This window comes from Dichomitus squalens (genome assembly GCF_000275845.1).
Source record: "Dichomitus squalens LYAD-421 SS1 unplaced genomic scaffold DICSQscaffold_9, whole genome shotgun sequence".
Lineage (NCBI taxonomy): Eukaryota > Fungi > Basidiomycota > Agaricomycetes > Polyporales > Polyporaceae > Dichomitus > Dichomitus squalens.
In genome coordinates, this window is record NW_006766891.1 from 180,649 (window position 1) to 197,955 (window position 17,307).

General features: G+C 58.8%; 4 protein-coding genes across 4 annotated transcripts; 3 read left to right on the forward strand and 1 right to left on the reverse strand.

Annotated features, from left to right (window-relative positions):
• Nucleotides 1–207: 207 nt before the first annotated feature.
• DICSQDRAFT_179837 (26S proteasome subunit P45) lies at nt 208–4,253 on the forward strand (the record flags this gene model as incomplete). Its single annotated transcript, XM_007364495.1, has 14 exons — nt 208–221; nt 274–287; nt 339–380; nt 430–467; nt 518–599; nt 655–952; nt 1,009–1,177; nt 1,227–1,603; nt 1,665–1,778; nt 1,832–2,026; nt 2,559–2,966; nt 3,036–3,323; nt 3,382–3,956; nt 4,022–4,253. 14 exons carry the CDS (start codon nt 208–210, stop codon nt 4,078–4,080), a joined length of 2,673 nt encoding a protein of 890 aa, XP_007364557.1. The 3' UTR covers nt 4,081–4,253.
• Nucleotides 4,254–4,607: 354 nt separating this feature from the next.
• DICSQDRAFT_57433 (kinase-like protein) lies at nt 4,608–7,492 on the reverse strand (the record flags this gene model as incomplete). The annotated part of the gene is made up of 7 exons (XM_007364496.1): nt 4,608–5,146; nt 5,197–5,430; nt 5,485–5,563; nt 5,616–5,843; nt 5,897–6,258; nt 6,316–7,405; nt 7,472–7,492. 7 exons carry the CDS (start codon nt 7,490–7,492, stop codon nt 4,608–4,610), a joined length of 2,553 nt encoding a protein of 850 aa, XP_007364558.1.
• Nucleotides 7,493–12,069: 4,577 nt separating this feature from the next.
• On the forward strand, nt 12,070–13,071 carry DICSQDRAFT_57650 (uncharacterized protein; the record flags this gene model as incomplete). Its single annotated transcript, XM_007364497.1, has 2 exons — nt 12,070–12,466; nt 12,554–13,071. The coding sequence occupies 2 exons, from the start codon at nt 12,070–12,072 to the stop codon at nt 13,069–13,071; spliced, it is 915 nt and encodes a 304-aa protein (XP_007364559.1).
• A 1,246-nt stretch (nt 13,072–14,317) lies between these two features.
• DICSQDRAFT_135467 (uncharacterized protein) lies at nt 14,318–16,255 on the forward strand. The gene is made up of 3 exons (XM_007364498.1): nt 14,318–14,727; nt 14,778–15,560; nt 15,617–16,255. Exon 3 carries the CDS (start codon nt 15,990–15,992, stop codon nt 16,152–16,154), a length of 165 nt encoding a protein of 54 aa, XP_007364560.1. The 5' UTR covers nt 14,318–14,727; nt 14,778–15,560; nt 15,617–15,989; the 3' UTR covers nt 16,155–16,255.
• Nucleotides 16,256–17,307: the final 1,052 nt, after the last annotated feature.

A 17,307-nucleotide genomic window follows, 5' to 3' on the forward strand; every position in this document is an offset into this window, starting at 1 on the left:
CCGAGTAAGTACTGACGACAGTCGTCTCTTTCCGGTATCCAATCGGGAGCTGTCGTCAGAGTCTGGCACACCCCGAAACGGGAACGAGGGGAACCAGCGCTTGTGGGGCGCCTACGCGTGGACTGACGCGTCCTCTGATGGCTTCGCTTCTGACCAAGCTTCCGTCCTCCAAACCGTCTCTGTTCTCTACCGCCACTACAACATACAATGGCGCCGAAAGCGTGAGTGCTCTACGTGCTAGCTTCTATTACGTGCTAACGGTAGGCTCTACAGTGACTGGGAGAAGTGTATGTCGTTCGTGACTTCATGCACCTGCACGACCTAACTCGTCTCTGAAGGGGACAAGAAAGTTGACGACAAGGAGGAGAAGGAGATCAAGCGTACGTCCATACTTTCAATGGCTGGTTAGTTTGCTCACATCTTTCTCAGCCCTTGATGATAGCGACATTCAAATCCTGAAGACCTATGTATGTCTCTTCGGCCTCGGTCTCAGTACAAGAGACTCACCGGATTGCAGGGTCAAGGTCCCTATGCCGCCAGACTCAAGAAGATAGACTCGGACATTAAGGAGGTCCAGAAGCGCATTAACGAGAAGATCGGTATGTCTTTCCCCTCTACAACGCACACATGTAACCCGACATCCTCCGCTTGCAGGTGTGAAGGAGTCCGACACTGGCCTTGCTTCACCAAACCTATGGGACCTCGCGGCAGACAGACAACGTATGGGCGAGGAGCACCCCTTACAGGTCGCCCGGTGTACCAAGATCATTCCCATGGATCCCGATGCGGCGGAGCGCGCTCGTGCGGTCAACCCGGAGGGTGCAGTCCAGGGCCAGAAGGGTGCAGACGAGCAGGACAAATACGTCATTAACATCAAGCAGATTGCAAAGTTCGTCGTTGGCCTGGGCGAGCGTGTGGCACCAACAGATATCGAGGAGGGTATGCGTGTGGGGTATGTCATGCCTCACCCTGTTGTCACTGTCCGCTCGGCTGACGCTCTTCGTCCAGCGTGGACCGTAACAAATATCAGATCCAGATTCCCTTGCCTCCCAAGATCGACGCCTCTGTCACGATGATGCAGGTCGAGGAGAAGCCTGACGTGACTTACTCCGACGTTGGTGGCTGCAAGGAGCAAATCGAGAAGCTCCGCGAAGTTGTCGAAACCCCGCTGCTTTCAGTACGTGCAATATCCGTGTGACATGTTTGCAGGCTAACTCGTGGTTCAGCCCGAACGGTTTGTTAACCTCGGTATTGACCCACCAAAGGGTGTGCTTCTCTTCGGTCCCCCGGGAACTGGCAAGACCCTTTGTGCCCGTGCGGTGGCGAACCGAACAGACGCCACATTCATTCGTGTGATCGGTTCCGAGCTCGTGCAGAAATATGTCGGCGAGGGAGCGAGGATGGTTCGCGAGCTGTTTGAGATGGCGCGGAGTAAGAAGGCGTGCATCATCTTTTTCGATGAGGTCGATGCTATTGGTGGCGCGCGTTTCGACGACGGTGCCGGCGGTGACAATGAGGTGCAGCGGACGATGCTTGAACTCATCAACCAGCTGGACGGTTTCGATCCCCGTGGAAACATCAAGGTGCTCATGGCCACTAACAGGTGAGCCTCGAATCCGAGTGTCCGTCGCATACCCTTCGGCCAACTCAACTGACATTGGCAGACCTGACACTTTGGACCCTGCTCTCTTGCGTCCTGGTCGTCTTGACCGTCGTGTTGAGTTCTCACTACCAGACAATGAGGGCCGCGCACATATTCTTCGCATTCACGCAAGAAGGTACGCCCCCTCCTTGCTATCTTCGAGCAATTGAGCTGACCCTCGGGGTTCAGTATGAGCGTAGAGCGCAACATCCGTTTCGATCTCATTGCACGACTATGTCCCAACACGACTGGTGCTGAGTTGCGGTCAGTGGCGACGGAGGCGGGCATGTTTGCCATCCGTGCGCGGCGGAAGGTCGCAACAGAGCGTGACTTCTTGGATGCCGTCGAGAAGGTCGTGCGCCAGGGCACCAAGTTCTCGTCAACGTACGTCCTTACCTTGTCCTTTGGATCAGAGCCACATCTCATTCCTTTTGCACAGGCCATTGTATCAAGTGTATAACTAGATTAGTAGCAGTAGTATTACCACGCATGTCATATTTTCTTTCGTTATGCTATCGGACGTTATGGGCTCAATACCCTCGGAGAGCGATGTCATTTTCAACGCCGCTGTGTGTCCGGGATGTTGACTGGGAGCAGAGTATGGAAGAGTGGGCAAGGCCTGAGGATACGCGCCAATGACAGGACGCGCGCGTCATCTGGTCCCGGACTCCGCGTCTGGTCTGCCACAAGCTCCGTCCATAGGGAGAGCCCTATGATATGAACTGCGACCGTCCCTTTTCCATCCACAACATCCTATCTACTCTTCTGCGTGGCCCTTTACGACCTTTGAGATGAGAAGCCTTACGTTGGTACACAAGGCCGCAAGGCTACGCACGGCTGGGATCAGCAGCGGTTTTCCTGCCTCGACTCGCTCAAGACAGCATGCAAACTACCACTCGAGCACACCCCGACGCAGCGGCCTCATCTTTAATCCAGAGCAGTCTACTGACAGCCCCCTCTCCCCCGTGGAGCTCTCGCGGCTCATGGAACAACACGCCAGGCAGCCACCGCGCCCCCTCACGCTCTCCAAGCTCCTCTCGTTCGCCCGGCCGCTCACCCCGGACTCGGTCCTGCAGTCCGTCGGGTACGTGTTCTCAGAGATCCCGCGGATGCTCGCCATGCGTGCGCGCGCCCTCGAGGCCCTGCCGTTCATCGTCGGCATGAACCCTTACATCGCACGGACGCTGCAGTCCCACCGGCGTGCGTTCCAGTTCCTGGTCACCCACCCGCCCGTGAGGACGCTCGAGGAGAACGCGCTGCTGATCGAGAACCTGGCGGACCTCGTCAGGAGCCACGCGGACGACATCCCGGCGATGGCGAAGGGGTGAGTACGTCTGTCCGTTCGTTTCCCGCGCTCGGGTGGAGGGAGTGACGCGGTGGGGGCGTCGGATAGGTTCCAGGAGTGCGCGCGGTACTTGACCCCTGAGCAGATCAGCGAGTTCTTGGACAACGCGATTCGGAACCGTATCGCGGTCCGCCTCATTGCGGAGCAACACATCGCTATCTCGAGGGACCTCGCGCAAGGCGACGGGGCCAGCAACCATCTCGGTGTCGTGGACCTCGCGTGCTCGCCGAAGGAGCTCATCGGCGTATGCGGCTCTTTCGTGAAGGACCTGTGCGAGGCTACCCTTGGTGCGAGTCCACAGATCGTGATAGACGGCGATGCGGACGCGACGTTCGCGTGAGTGCCTCCCGTTCCCTCTGCGTACCGTGTTCGGAGCCCTGATGCACGCCTGCAGCTACGTGCCCGTACACCTCGAGTACATCCTCACCGAGATCCTTAAGAACTCCTTCCGCGCAACCGTGGAGTGGCACCAGCGACACCACTCCCATTCCTCCCCTGCGCGCGTCCCCCCCGTCGTCATCACCGTCTCCAAAGCACCGCACCCCGACGCCCTCTTCCCGCCGTCGTCCCAGCCGCCGTCCAAGTTCCCGTTCCCGATATCCTCGCTACGCACCGCCGAGCGCCCCTCCCGGTTCCTCTTCCTCCGCGTCCGCGACCAGGGCGGCGGCGTGTCCCCGGAGAACATGTCCCGCATCTTCTCGTACTCCTTCACCACCGCCGGGCGCGGCGCGGAGATGCACTGGGAAGACGAGGGCATGGGCGGCGGCCCGTACGCCGCGCAGCACATGAGCGGGGCGGGCGCGATCGACGGCGGCGCGGGCGGCGAGAGCCTCTTCTCGGAGATCGCGGGGCGCGGGGTGCAGATGGGCATGGGCACCATCGCCGGGCTGGGGTACGGGCTCCCGATGAGCAGGCTGTACGCGAAGTACTTTGGAGGCTCGTTGGACTTCAAGTCGCTGGATGGCTGGGGTGCGTGCTCTGCCTTGCCTTGCCTTGCCTTTTTTGCGTCTACTTATGCTATGACGACTTTGCAGGCAGCGACGTCTATATCAAGCTGCGCTGCCTCGATGATGGAGGAGACGTCGAACTGTAGTCTAGTTATCCAAGATCCAAGTAATTGTACAACATAGGAAGAGAAATGGTTATCATAGGCCCGAGTGGCCGAGAACATTTTCTGACGAAGTCCGGAAGAAGTTGATAAAGGACGCACAGCGCAGTATGAATTGTGGATGTCTTAACATAGCGACCCTCGCTCTTGGGTAATAGCCCATCCCACCGTGTATGAGATCATGTGCGAGAACGAGCACCGCAAAGGGCTGCCGTATTATATTGCAAAGATGGGAGGTGCAGGATCGTGGAATAATGAGGTAACCGACAGACCGGAAGATAATAACAACAACGCTCGATTTGCAGATGGGATGTGTGAACGTGGATGGGAGATGCGGCGGGAATAAAGTACAAGGAACCGAATGGGTATTGGATAGCAAGGAGGACCAACTAGAACGGATCAGCTCGGAATTCGTCAGCATAGTGTAAATATCGTGGTGTAGTCTGCGAAGATGCGATTAGAGTAGCAGGAGCGCATATGAGGTATCCCGGTCGTGGAGGTCATCTTGTGGTCTACAGGTGATCGTCGTCAACAACCTCGCTTGGCAAAGGAGGTTGTGACGGACTCACCATAGTACGGCTGGAATGATACGAAGACATGGGTTGCGCCTGAGACGATCTGTAGGACCGCGAAGAGGAGCCCAGAGTGCTGTGCATGCTGGTCGAACCGCTCGGGGTGCTTGGTACCGCCAACGTACGAGAGCTGCGTGCGGTGAGCGGGGTCGGTGCACTGATCAGGGACTTCTTCGGTGTCTCCGTGACCTTCGTACTGCGGCTACCGAGGTTCGACGACGCGGATTGCAGAAGGGTCTTGGCGGTGCTGCTAGGCGTCGGGTTTGGTACCTTGGACCGGCGACCACCAGTGATGAACGGATGCCGCAATGCTGCCTGTGGCTTCAATCGCCGCTCCGGATCCCAAATCAGGCATTTCGAGATGAAATCCACAAACATATCGTCCGCGGGATTCTTCAGCGCCTGCGCCAGTGTTTTAGTGCCGGGACGTCGCCTCTTGCCCTTCGAGTTGACGACAGGTCGAGGAGCACCAGTCGTATCTGGCAAGGAGTAAGACTAGAGGAACGACCACGAGTAACATGTCACATACCGAAGAAGAGTCTCTTGCGTGAGCTGCGGTTGATGAAGTCCTTGTCTGGAACGCCGAGAACCTCCATGATACATGCAAGCTGCTCTTGCTCGTTCTCGCCGGGGAAGATCGGGAAACCGGTGTACAGCTCAGCCATAATGCAACCCAGACTCCACATGTCGATAGCCATGTGGTAGTTCATGCCGAGGATAACCTCTGGTGACCGGTAGAAACGACTCTGGATATATGTATAGACTACGGAAGCAGTCAGCAAGCGATCTAGGGCTCTACAGGGTGTACAACACTCACTTTTCTCATGTTCAAAACAGCTGCTACCGAAGTCGATGACTTTGATAGCGCTCTTGGCAGGGTGACGAAGAAGCACGTTCTGTACGAGGTATTAGCAACCCGAAGCCATATGATGCTAAGAAGCAACGTACCTCCGGTTTGAGATCACAGTGGACAATGCGGTGATGACGCATGAGTGCCAAGGACTGAAGCATCTGGCTGGTGAAGCGGCGAATGAGAGCAGTGGTAAACCCATGGAAGTTGTTCGCCTTGATCAATTCGTAGAGATTGATGCTGAGGAGCTCCATCGCGATGCACAGGTGACCACGGAAGTAGAAATGTTCCGTCATCTTGATGACATGGTGTTTCTCTTCCGCGTCCTGCGAATACGTCAGCAAGCATAACAATGGTGTTGGTTACCTGAGAGACATACCCATTTGCGCAGATTATCGAGGATCTTGATTTCGACCAAGGCTTGGTGGTGGAAGCGCTTCTTGTTCCGGATGATCTTGATAGCTACAGACTGGCCGGTGCCATGATCGCGGCAGTGGAGCACCTGTCCGAAGGAGCCCTTACCCAGGGTATCTATGATCTCATAACGATATGCCAGATGGTCGTGATTGACGACCAGATAGTCTCCTCGTTCGTCGTCATAGCCGTGATTGTTCGTGGAGTTGTCAGGAGTCGCCATCTTCTTCTCACTGCGAGCGCCGATGTAGTACACAGACTCATAGTCGAGAATTTCCTTGCACTCGTATTCACACAACCAGCGTGCCTGGTCGCTCTTGAGAACAGCTGCGCAAAAGTCATGAGTTTGGCAGAACGATCGCTTCAAAGAAGGGGAAGACATACCTTGTGGGGACAAAACCGGAGCTGGGGGGATAGGTTCGGGGAAGCGGAGCATAGCTTCGAGGTCCTCCTGAGACGAGCCGTTCTGCAGCTTCTTCGCCTGCTGCCTCTTGATGTACTGCATCATCTCCTCATCGCCCAGCAGCTCCTCCTCGTCGACCGAGCTAGGTGCAGGCGAGGGCGTCGAGAGCGACTGCCGGCTCCCGGTAGGCGTGCCGATGGTCTGCTGGATGCTAGGGGTCGAAGACGAGTTCGATGAACGGGCGGTAGGGAGAGATACCTTGGGGCTGAGGAGCTTGAGGCCCTTCGAGGGCGACAAAGCCGAGAAGCGGTGGTGAGAATGAGCCGTCTGCTGTGGTTGCTCATGGGCGCCCGAGGTGGTCGATGCGACGGAGCTAGTCGACGCCTTGCGCAGCCCGAACGACAACGACTCCCGGTTCTTGCGGGGGATCGTCGTGCCATTCGGGGCAGACACCTGACGGGGCACACGTGAAGATGTGGTTTGGGGAGAAGCACGGACAGAGTTACGTGCCGTCTTGGTAGCAGAAACCTGTCCGTTCTCCAAGACACCAAACTCGTTCATCGATTCGCTGCCTCCGGTTGGCGAGGCGCCGCGGGAGGACGCGAGGCCGCTCGACGTTCCTACGATCATGCTCGCCCTGCGGCTCGTACCGTTCGCTTTGAGCGTCGGCGAGTTGGCGGCCGAAGATCTGCTGGAGATCCGCGGAATCTTCGTCGGAGTTTCCTTGGACAACGCGGTTGAGGTGTTGAGCGACGAGAGGGGTGGACCATCCTTCGCGTCGCGCACAGCAGGCTGAGTGCCGCCACCGACGGACGGGGAGCCGGCGATGGTCGGAAGTTGGTGCCTGCGCAGGGACGTATCGGAGAGCTTTTGCATCGAGCTCACTGTCTGGGCAGTGACGCGAGAAGAGCCAGCCTTGACCGAACTCGAGTTCGAGTTCAAGGAGGACTGTGAAGAAGACTTCAGATTAGCCACGCGCTGAGCAGTGGACAGAGGCAAAGCCGAAATCTGCATGGGTGGCATAGCCACAGGCTCCGCCTTCTTAGGTGGCGACTGGGCAGACGAGAGCGTCTGCGAGCGGGGCACGGGTCACTTTAACGAGGGGGACGGGCGGGCGGAAACAATCGGACAACGCACCTTTCCTCGCTTTCTGCCCATGAGCACGGAGATCCTGCTCTCGCTCCGATCTTTGTCGTCCTTCTTTGGCTTCTCCCGGTCAGATGACGTTGCTGCGCTTTCCCGGCTGCTCTTCGCGTCGCTCTTTTCCTTGTCCGAGTGCAGACTGCGCCTGGAGCTCGATCCCTTCAACAAAGAGGGCAGTCCCAAGCTCAACACCGAAGACTTCTTCGCCGAACTGGGCACAGTCGGGGAGGAGAGGCTGGTGTCCTTCGTCGGCGACATGGTGGGTGGAGCACGGAGGTGCGTCGCAGAGGCCGGTCCAGAAGAGAGCGTGGGCGAGATGGACGTGGACGGGACGCTTGGGGGAGGAACCTGCATCGATTGCGACGACGATCGCCTGAAGAAGGGGATCGAGGATGGCGTCAGGCGCTTTGTGGACGGGTTCCGGCGCACAGACGAGGACGGGCTGAGGGGCGCATTCTGGGGCACAGGCGGGACATTGGTGCTAGCGCTCGAAGCCGTGCCAGACCGACTCGACACCAAGCGGTCCGGGGTTTTGGACGTGCTTGGCGTGCCGACAGGCTGAGCCGTGGACGGGGACAAGGCAGCACGACCAGATCCGACAGAGGACAAAGAGGCCAAAGAGGTAGCCGAGGCCATTGCGTCCGAGTTGATAGGCGACCAGTCTTCCGAGGCCTTTGAGGCGGGCGACCGGGGCTTCTCTTTGGACATCGACTTACGGATCTGCTGGCCAAACGACATGGCCCGCGGGCTCGTTGGCATTGCCGGCGACTTGGACTGGGCGGCATCCTTCATCGAGGAATTCGACGGGGTAGACGATAGCTTTCTGCCAAGCGCACCAGAGAAACTCCACTTCTTCGACGGTGTCTTGTGCAAGTTGGTCGGGGTCGTCGACTTGGGCACCTGCAGCGAGCTGTGTTTGGACGGGGTCGTTGGAATGGCAGGCACATCAATGATGGACGGGAACGTCACGTCGTTGAAAGTCTCCCTTCTGCTCCGGTCTGGAAGAGGCACGTCGCTCTGGTAGTCAACAGTGGGCAGGTGGTTGGCACTGGGAGAGAGGGGAGACTTGTAGCTCGAGAGCTCCTTAGGCAGCGGGGGGACGGGTGGGACGTGGCTCTCATCAGCAGAGTCCGCAGGAGCCACGAGGGATGCAGCACGGTCCCGGGCGGAAGTGGGATCTCCCCCGTGGCCAATGGAGATATCGCTGCTTGCGCTGTTCCGCCTGGCCTTCCCAGAGGACTGCCGGCCAGAGACGGCAGAGACGGAGGTGTTGCTGGTGCCCACAGACAATGAGGCAGAATCGCGTGAGCTCGTCGTGGGAGTACTCGCATATGTACCCGATGACGCTGAGCCTCTCTTGGGCGTGAAACTGGAGCGAGCACTCGCCGTCCCCGTCTTCTTGGCCGACCGGTCAGGCTGGGGGGAACTGTGGTGCGCGTCGTCCCCGCTGGTTGCGACATGGTCAATGTCTGCGGCACCCTCACCAGACGAGAGGGCGGGGTTGGACGTAACACGGTGAGCACCCTCCTTTCCTCTCTCTTTGCCGCTCTGCGAGGCATACATGCTGGACCGCTTGCTGCCCTTGATGCTGCCTCCGCTCTCGATCCCCTCCCATTGGGTGGTCGCCTTCGCTGGCGTCCCCGGACGGCTCGAGCTGCCAATCCTGCTGTGGCCCCCGATACTCGAACGAGCACGTGCCGTCTTACCCGAGAGACCGTCGATCTTCCTCAGCGCCTCCAGCGTCGTCTGATCGTCCAGATCTGACCATCCCTCTTGCGTACCGCGGAGAAGCGAGTGGGCGACGTTCGAGGCCAGATGGGGCTGAGTGTGCAGCGGAGAAGAGGCGGAGCTGCTAGTGTTTCCCGTATGCTTCAGGAACTGCTGGATCGACGACGATGACGGAGATGGAGGGAGATGCGAGAAGTCAGAATTGTGCATCCGGCGAGGATGGTGCGCCTCGCCGTGACTCGAGGAAGAGGAGCCTTGACGCGAGTGACGAACGCTCACAGAGAGTGTGTCCCTCCGGCGATCCTTCACCTTCTCCTTGGGCGTGGCCTGAGAGGGGATTCCGACGCCAAGGCTGCGATGCCGACGAACCTTGTCTTTGTCCTTTGCCGTACCTGGGGTACCGTTGGCGGAAGAGAACTTCGGCACCAAGACGCCGTTGTCCAACTCAAACTCCTCTGAGGTCCGTTTCCTAGGGCGTTGGGGTGGTGTAGCGAAGGCGCTCGGTGGAGGTTCCGCCTCGGCAACGGCGGAAGGCATCGAGCCTGCGAGTACCTCCGAGTCGCTCTGTGACTGCGACGGCACCTGTGGTGTAGGTGGCGCGTCGGAATACTGAGCTTGACGATAGCGAGGATAGAGGATCTCCTCGCCACCGCTTTCCTCGGCCACCGACCGTCGGCTACGCAACGGACGCGAGACCGGCTTCACCTCCATGAGCTGCTGCGCTGATATTCAGGAGAACGTCACGAGAATTAAGTGAGAGCGTACGAACCTCGTTCTTCTCGTCCTGTTCTCCGTCGATCGCCTCGATTGTCCACGGGCTGTCCGAGTCCCTCTCGTCCTCGGGCCTCTCTACCTCGACCATGTCGTCCTCGTTGACCTCTTCAACACGTTCCTGCGCCACGAATTCGTAGTCGTCGTTGCGGGCACCCCGCGCCCAGCGTGGGGTTGCGAGTTCTCCAACGCCGACCAGGGTGCGCCGGTCGATGGCAGCAGGGTCCCTTCCAGGGGTGACGGGTTCGTAAGAGCGCATCTCTGGCGTCCTGGGCAAGCTCGGTACGCTGGGTACAGCAGGGACAGGGGGGATAGGGGAGTCTGATGGGGTGTGAACGCCGAAATAGTACGGGTCTAGCGAAGACGTGGCCGAGGCAGAGCGAGGGACGTCCGTCTCGACGTCGGTAGCGTGTTCTTCGGGGGCGAAAACTTGAACAGAGGGCTGGGGCGGTGGGACGCGTTGGATGAGCACCATGCTGGACGGCAGACAATCGAGGAAAACGGTGGCTACCTGGCGCGAATCGTTCCCAACAGCTCGCTCGTATCGTGCCTCCCTGTCCGAGCCCGACGTCGGATCTGCGATGGCGAGAGCTGGAGGCCTGTCTCTCTTTTTCACGCGTCCTTTTTCATGAACCACTTGACCGATGGCGGGGGAGGGCGGGGAGGACATGAGAGAGGATAAGGAGCGAAGGAGAAAAAAAGGAAAGACGAGAAAAGGAGATCAAGGAGACGTGAGAGGCGGTCTGGCTGGATTCAGGGGGTCGCGCGACGGTCAGGGCCAGCAGAAAGCTGGGTACCGACTGGCGTTGAGCTCGACGATGCCAGTTTGCTGGAGTAGGTCGCTGCAACTGTCCTCGTCGCCCGCTGGGGCGCGGCCTCGTGTTATTTGTCTCTGTTTGCCTTGTGGCCGCTACTTATTGATCATTGTTTCCCAATCAGCTACTGTACTGTAACAGGCGCTCTATACAGCTTGTGCACAATGTCTGTTCTCTCTTTGAGTTCGCCTGTTCCTTCTCTGTCCCTCTCTCGTATGGCTGCGGCGAGCACGGTGAAGCGAATCGGACCTTACGGCGAGGATACCCTCGTCTGCTCACGTAGGCATAGTACTGTCGTCTAGGTCGGGTAGTCATGGATCACATTTGTTTGGTAATATTTCCACGCCCCGTCTCGGTTGCGGGCGTCTGTGCCCTTCCCGGGAACATGTCCTGTACCGATTGCGACAAGAGTAGTACTGTGCTGATCGGCGCGAGTGGCGCGCAGGGACCCTGGGCGCGATCTGTCAGTGTCGAAGAGGGGTGGTAGAATTCAATCTCGAGCAGCTGGGCGGCGGGGGAGAGCGCTAGGAGGAGAAGAAGGGGAAGCAGCACACGAGACGCGATGTTACGATACACGGCCGGTCTGGGAGTGACAGAAAGGCGTGAGCGTGGGCGAGCCGGGGTGCTTCTTGTACGAATGGACACGGCCGTACGGTTCGCTGCCTTGCGGGGGCAGAGGCAGAAGGCGGGTAGGAGGCGTGCGCGGGGCGTGGTGTTTATGAAGGGGGGAATGAGGCGGAGCAGGAAACGGAGGAGATAAGAGGGGATCTGGGTGCGTCGCGGAGTTGGGCGGGGTTAGGGTTTGTGCGTGGCGATAAACATTACGTACTAGTGGGAGAAAGGGGGGCGCGTGGTGAGATTAGAAGCGACGAGTAAAGGCTCGGTGGGTCGCATAAAGTCCTCGTCGGGCTGCCACCAACGCTGCCTTTCAATTTCTCCCTCCCCCGCCTCTGCCTCCGCTTTGAGTCGGAGACGCCCCTCTCTCGCAGCTCAGCGAGCCCGAGCCCGAGCCCGCGACATCCATCATACGGTATGTCCTCCTCTCTTGCACCCACAATGCCTCTGACTGCCCCCAGCCCCCTCCGCTCCTCCTGCGCGAGGCCTCCCAAGCCTGCCCCCCGCCTCCACCGAGCCCCGACACGTGTGCTTTTCCAGGGCCCAAAGGCGCCAAAGCTTCCATTCAGTTCCCATCCTGCCTTCTTTACGTCGCCTGTCTAGACTATATCATCTCCCTCCCATCGTCCTTCCGCCTCTCGTATCCCCCCTCCTTTCGCCGCCATGGGTGATTCGAACCCCGAGCCCGAATCCCAGCAGCAGGGCCCTCAGCCTCCCTCCGACGCGGTCCAGCCTCAGATGACCATGCATCCCATCTCCTACTCGAGCATGCCGATGCACATGTACCCCTTCCCTCCCGGCATGGTCCCGGCTCACCCGACCCGCACCAAGCGCCGCCAGGTCAAGAACGCGTGCACCAACTGCCAGAAGGCGTGCAAGAAGTGCGACGACGCCCGCCCCTGCCTCCGCTGCGTCAAGTACGGTATCGCTGAGGAGTGCGTCGATTCCCAGCGCAAGGAGCGCCAGAAGGGGATCAAGCGAGGGCCTTACAAGAAGCGCGATGGAAAGAGTGAGCAATATCCATCCTCTGAGCGGTCGTCCTCGTCGTCGCGCTCAGCTCGTGAGACACTGATTGACCCGTCCCTGCCCCACCTTCCAGCCACCAACGTCGACCAGCAGCAGGTCGACGTTGCAGTGCAACCGCAAGGGATCGCGGTCCCGCCCGCCGTCGCCGCGGCGGCGGCCGTTCCGAGCTCTACGCCCCCGGTCCCCTACGTTGCACCGGTCACCTATCCGCCCGGGCTGTACCCCCAGTACCCCGGCCCGCCCGCTGCCAAACCTGGGGAGACCCCCATGTACTACCCCCAGATCTTCTATGCGCCCATCCCTGCTCCTCACCCGCAGGCGACTGGTCAGGACGGTGAGCCCGTCGGCTATCCCGCGCACCAGTTCTACCCGGCCACGTTCATCGCGCCGTACCCGCCCCAGTACGCTACGCCGTACATGATGCCTCACCCTCACCCGCACGCTCGTCCTGACGCGCAGATGCCCATGGCGCCTGCCCATCACTACGCCCCCTACCCGCAGGTCTACCAGAAGCCGCCGTCGAGGGGCCCGGGTGCCGAGCTGGGTCCTCCGCAGATGATGGACGTGAGGAGGGACGGGCGCATGGAGCATGCCAGGATGGCTGAGCCCATCTCTGGGGGCCAGGCTAAGTCTGGCTGAGTTCGCACGAAGGATGCACGGTTGATCGGCATCATAAACAGTACGTCTACTTACTGTGACAGCTCCGCGCTTCGCTCATACACGGCGCGTAGAGCTCGGTTCGTTTTCGTCTCTATCTAACTCCATATGCGCGCATCTTCTCTCATCTATGTCTACCCCCCTCTCTCTGTGCCTTTTTGCTTTCCCCGTCCGTATGTTGTGCGCCCCTGTCTTGTCGTCGTGAAATGCCTGTTGAGTGTACAGTAGCCTGGTCGTTGTCGGTCGCGTCGTTGTGTAGATGCTTCAGAACGTGCTTTCGCCCTATCCTGTCCCCCCACCGGTGTATATTTGTCGTGCGTGTGTTATATATATACAGGAGTTGTTCTATGCAGTTGTGGAACTCGGAAGACGCAGTAGGGGAACGATATGAAGGGAACAAACATGATGTGCAAATAGCTATAGTCCAAGCAGAGAAAGGATGGCGAAATCGTTGAGATACGTAACGCGCAACGTGTCGATAGCAAGTCCATCAGTATTCGTGGACTTCTTTTGTTTTCTAAATGGTATGTTGCGCGGCGCGGAAGTGCCACAAACATTTCCTCACTTGGACCTTCGCGCCTTGCTCGCCGTGGAAGCGCAGACCAAGACGCACGTTACGACAGCAAAGTCCGGCATGACATGACTGACTGATCTACCGGCCCCTGACGGTCGTTCTGATCGTCGTGGACCATGGTGTGGCAGAGCTCCGTGGCCATGACCCTGGACAGCCGCCCAGGGGAGCCTCCACGGCCGCTCAAAGGCAGCTCCGACGCACGAACGGCGCATATTCGCGGCTTCCCGATCGGGAGCAACGCCGTTGCTCAGGGCGGCTAAGTGATTCTGAAAGACCGGGGCTGTTCAAATTCGCGACGGACGCGCGCGTCCGGCGAACTTCGCCTTCGCTGCGCTAATGGCAGGCGACGACACGATTCGACTCCGCGCGCGTCGCCGAGAGCACCGCGGAGAACGGAAGGACAGCGGGGCTGGACGGGCGAATGGACGGACGTGACTGGGTGCTGGTCTGGGCGCGTGCATCATGGGCTCGCGGCGGGGCCGATCTGGGCGCCGTGGGTGCAGGACCTGTGGACTTGTGTGTGCCAAGTTCCGCCTCCAGGCTCCGACGACTCCGCGCTTGCGCTCCCGTGCCCCCGTTCTCGAGCTAGCGGAGGGGGTGCTCGAGGACCTGGCTCTGCGATCGTTCCTCTGCGGCGCGCCGTTACGTGTCGGGAGGTACATGTTATCGTAATATGACGGGCGCAAGGTGGAGAAGCAGGTATGGTCTTCTCAGTGACGGCCATCGCCCGTAAGTCACTTTCCGTAACTCGAATGCGAGGCGATCATGAGGATGGGCCGCAGGCCTTCGCGCCTTCTCACGGAAAAGGAAGGCGGTGACATGGTCCGATCGTCGTCCAGCGCCGTCCTTACCTTACGGGGTCCGCTGGTATCGTCTACGAAACATCGCAGGGAGCGAGTGCTCTCCAATCAAGCGATCAGCAGAGCTATCCGAGACCAAGGGTAGTGGTGTATGTCATAGGGGAGGAAATAGGTATATGCTTTCCGGCTGGACGGCACATTGTGCTTGGTGGTAGGACGGTCTAACATTGTGTCCGCGAAGATCATGAACAGGCCTGGTGTACCCTGAAGATAAGGTCAGTCGCTGTCGCGCAAAGTACCGAAGGTGTTCTCACATTCGCAGCTTGTCAGAAAGCCTCTCGCGAAGGTGGAACAATAGAACCTTGGGCGATCCACATTGCGCGGGCGTCGACGGCCAGGCTACACGACCCCAGGTATTTTTGTAGTGCAACGCATTCGACGTGCCTTCAGGGAGTCCGCTGACGGACTTCGATACGTCTCCCCTTACCTGCGAAGGAGTGATCGCGCAGATAGGAAGCCCATCCCCGCGGATATGGCCAATCGCTCCCTGGATGCGCGGATTTCTGCCATTGGCATACGTGCCCCATGGTCTGGAGAGAAAGAACCGGTGCCAATTGGAACCGACGCCGGCTTCAAGTGAACCGTTGACTGGCCGCAGCTTAAGCATAATACGGCTTGATGACCACACGGAAGTGACGGATCCCTCGGCCGCTCCACTCGACACAGTATTTGTAATGCAAAGTGTGCGTTCTCGTCATGCGGCGTGCTGATGAACGAACTGGCGGCCTTGTGGGACAGGATGACGTTGTTGTTCGGCTACAACAACGTAAAATGTTCCCTCCAGCCGGTCGACCAGACCAGCGGACCGACACGTTCACATGGAGCTGCTGTTGGTAGAGACACGGGCAGTACGAGTGCCAAAGTAGGACTGGCGACGGCATCTGGCGCGACAACGATATCTCCGGGATCGGGAGGTACGATGAGTTGAAGATTTGAGGGCAATGGCGACCGCCTGGCCACAGGTGTGGTTACGAAGGCAGTCGGATGTTGTGCTGACCTTGGCTCCCAGGACTCGATCTTTCTGTCACCAAGACGGCCTGGAAACGGATATGGCAGTGACTATACCAAACGGCTGCAACGTGGTGAGGCGTACCTTTTAACGGGGATGAGGTGAAGAGCCAATGCCAGGATTCGGGTGTACACCTGAGCATTCTGAGTCCCCTATCCGTTTGTCCTCATGTACAGCGCCGTCGGCTCGTATCCTCGAGTCCCTGCGAAGGCCAGCCACGCGGCGATAAGAATCGCCGCACTAACGGATTCCGGGATGCCATACGCCGAAGCCGTATGTGCGAGACGAGTCCACCACAAGACGCTACACGTCCTCATGCCAGCCTAGCCCATGAGAGAGGGTCTTTGAGGACGTCAATGGAAAGTCGGTATAATGTTGTTGCTCAGCGTAGAACTGACGCTTCCAATGGGTGCGTGGCAAAACCATGAGTTGGCGTTCGAACATCGAACGCTCACGTATGTCCAGATCCAGCGCCGAAGCCTACCTCGAGGCAGAGGGCTTCCTTCCTTGGTCCGCTGTGGCTCACATGTCGTCTGCCCGGGGGTGGGCCCACCTAGACCACATTCCGGACGGTTCTGCGTACGAGATAAAGAAACCCGTAGTCCTGGACGTCGTGGTATGAGCCTCTCTGAAGGGTCTGGTACGCTCCAACCTCCCAGATGAGTCGAGGGAAAAGCCGGGCGAATGAACTGCCGTCTGCAGCCGAAGGAATTGGAAACCGTGCCGGAAAATCGAGGGCGGGGCGACTTTGAGAGACGAAGGCACTTTGCTTGCTGTCTCAGAGGGGCAGCTACCGGAGAACTCCTTCTCCGCAAGAAGGGGGCATCCGGAGTGCAGCGAGAATCAGTGCTCTAGGCGCTGCCTCCTCGCCGCGAGAGATGTAAAACGCATGGGTAAGATGAAGTTACCCAAAACCAGAATACTCACCTTCACAGTACGCCTAAGTCCACCGCAACCCCGCTTTATGCAGCCCATGATCCAGGTCTCCATCGACTCTCTAAATGTGTGGCCCCGAAGGGAAGACCACGGCAGCGGATTGCTAGTCCTGAGGCTCTTGTGAGCTCTGGCCATCCGGCAAGTGTAGGTACGTGGCTGTCAGGGATGTGGCTCAACGTCATGGCTTCATCGGACTATCAGAAGTGGCCAAACGCGTATGGGTAGTGCCCCAGAGATAGCATAGCGGCGGATTTTGCGAGAATGATTATTATGAAGAGGATAGAGTGTCAGGTCGAGCTGACGATGGCTCGGAACATATAAGGTGCTATGCTGTATTAGGCAGGTGCGTCTCCAAGCTGCCAGCGACCGCGTAGATCACTGAGGCCGAGCGCTGCTACAAGGGCCGCTCAATTCTTGAGGACGCAGGACGCAGGACGCGTTCAGAGGCCATTGATGCAGGTGATGGGCTAAGCGAGACTAGCCGACAAGCTCGCCTTCGAAACCTCTCGAGCGACGATGACACTCCTCCCCCCTCACAAAGTGCCTCAAGGGTAGTGTCGATCGACGCGGAAAGCTTTCGTCTTCAACATACTCGCGATTCATATTTTTCTGTGAGGCTTGGGACACGACAGACCCCTTGGAAAACAACGGGCACAAAAGATGAGTTTGGTACCTTACCGTATGCGGCAGGTTCGGCTAGCCTATCCCATCCATCAAATGAGCTCTGAGTGCGTCCTGCGTCCTCAAAAATTGAGCGGCCCTACTGGTACTACAGCCTGTAAATCTGCCAGTGTCGTGGTCGCGATGCAGTCCCCCAAGTATGAAAAGGCATGAAACTG

Bases quoted from the DNA above. Each gene is read 5' to 3' on its own strand.
- DICSQDRAFT_135467 (XM_007364498.1), top strand. From the start codon at position 15,990: ATGTCCAGATCCAGCGCCGAAGCCTACCTCGAGGCAGAGGGCTTCCTT.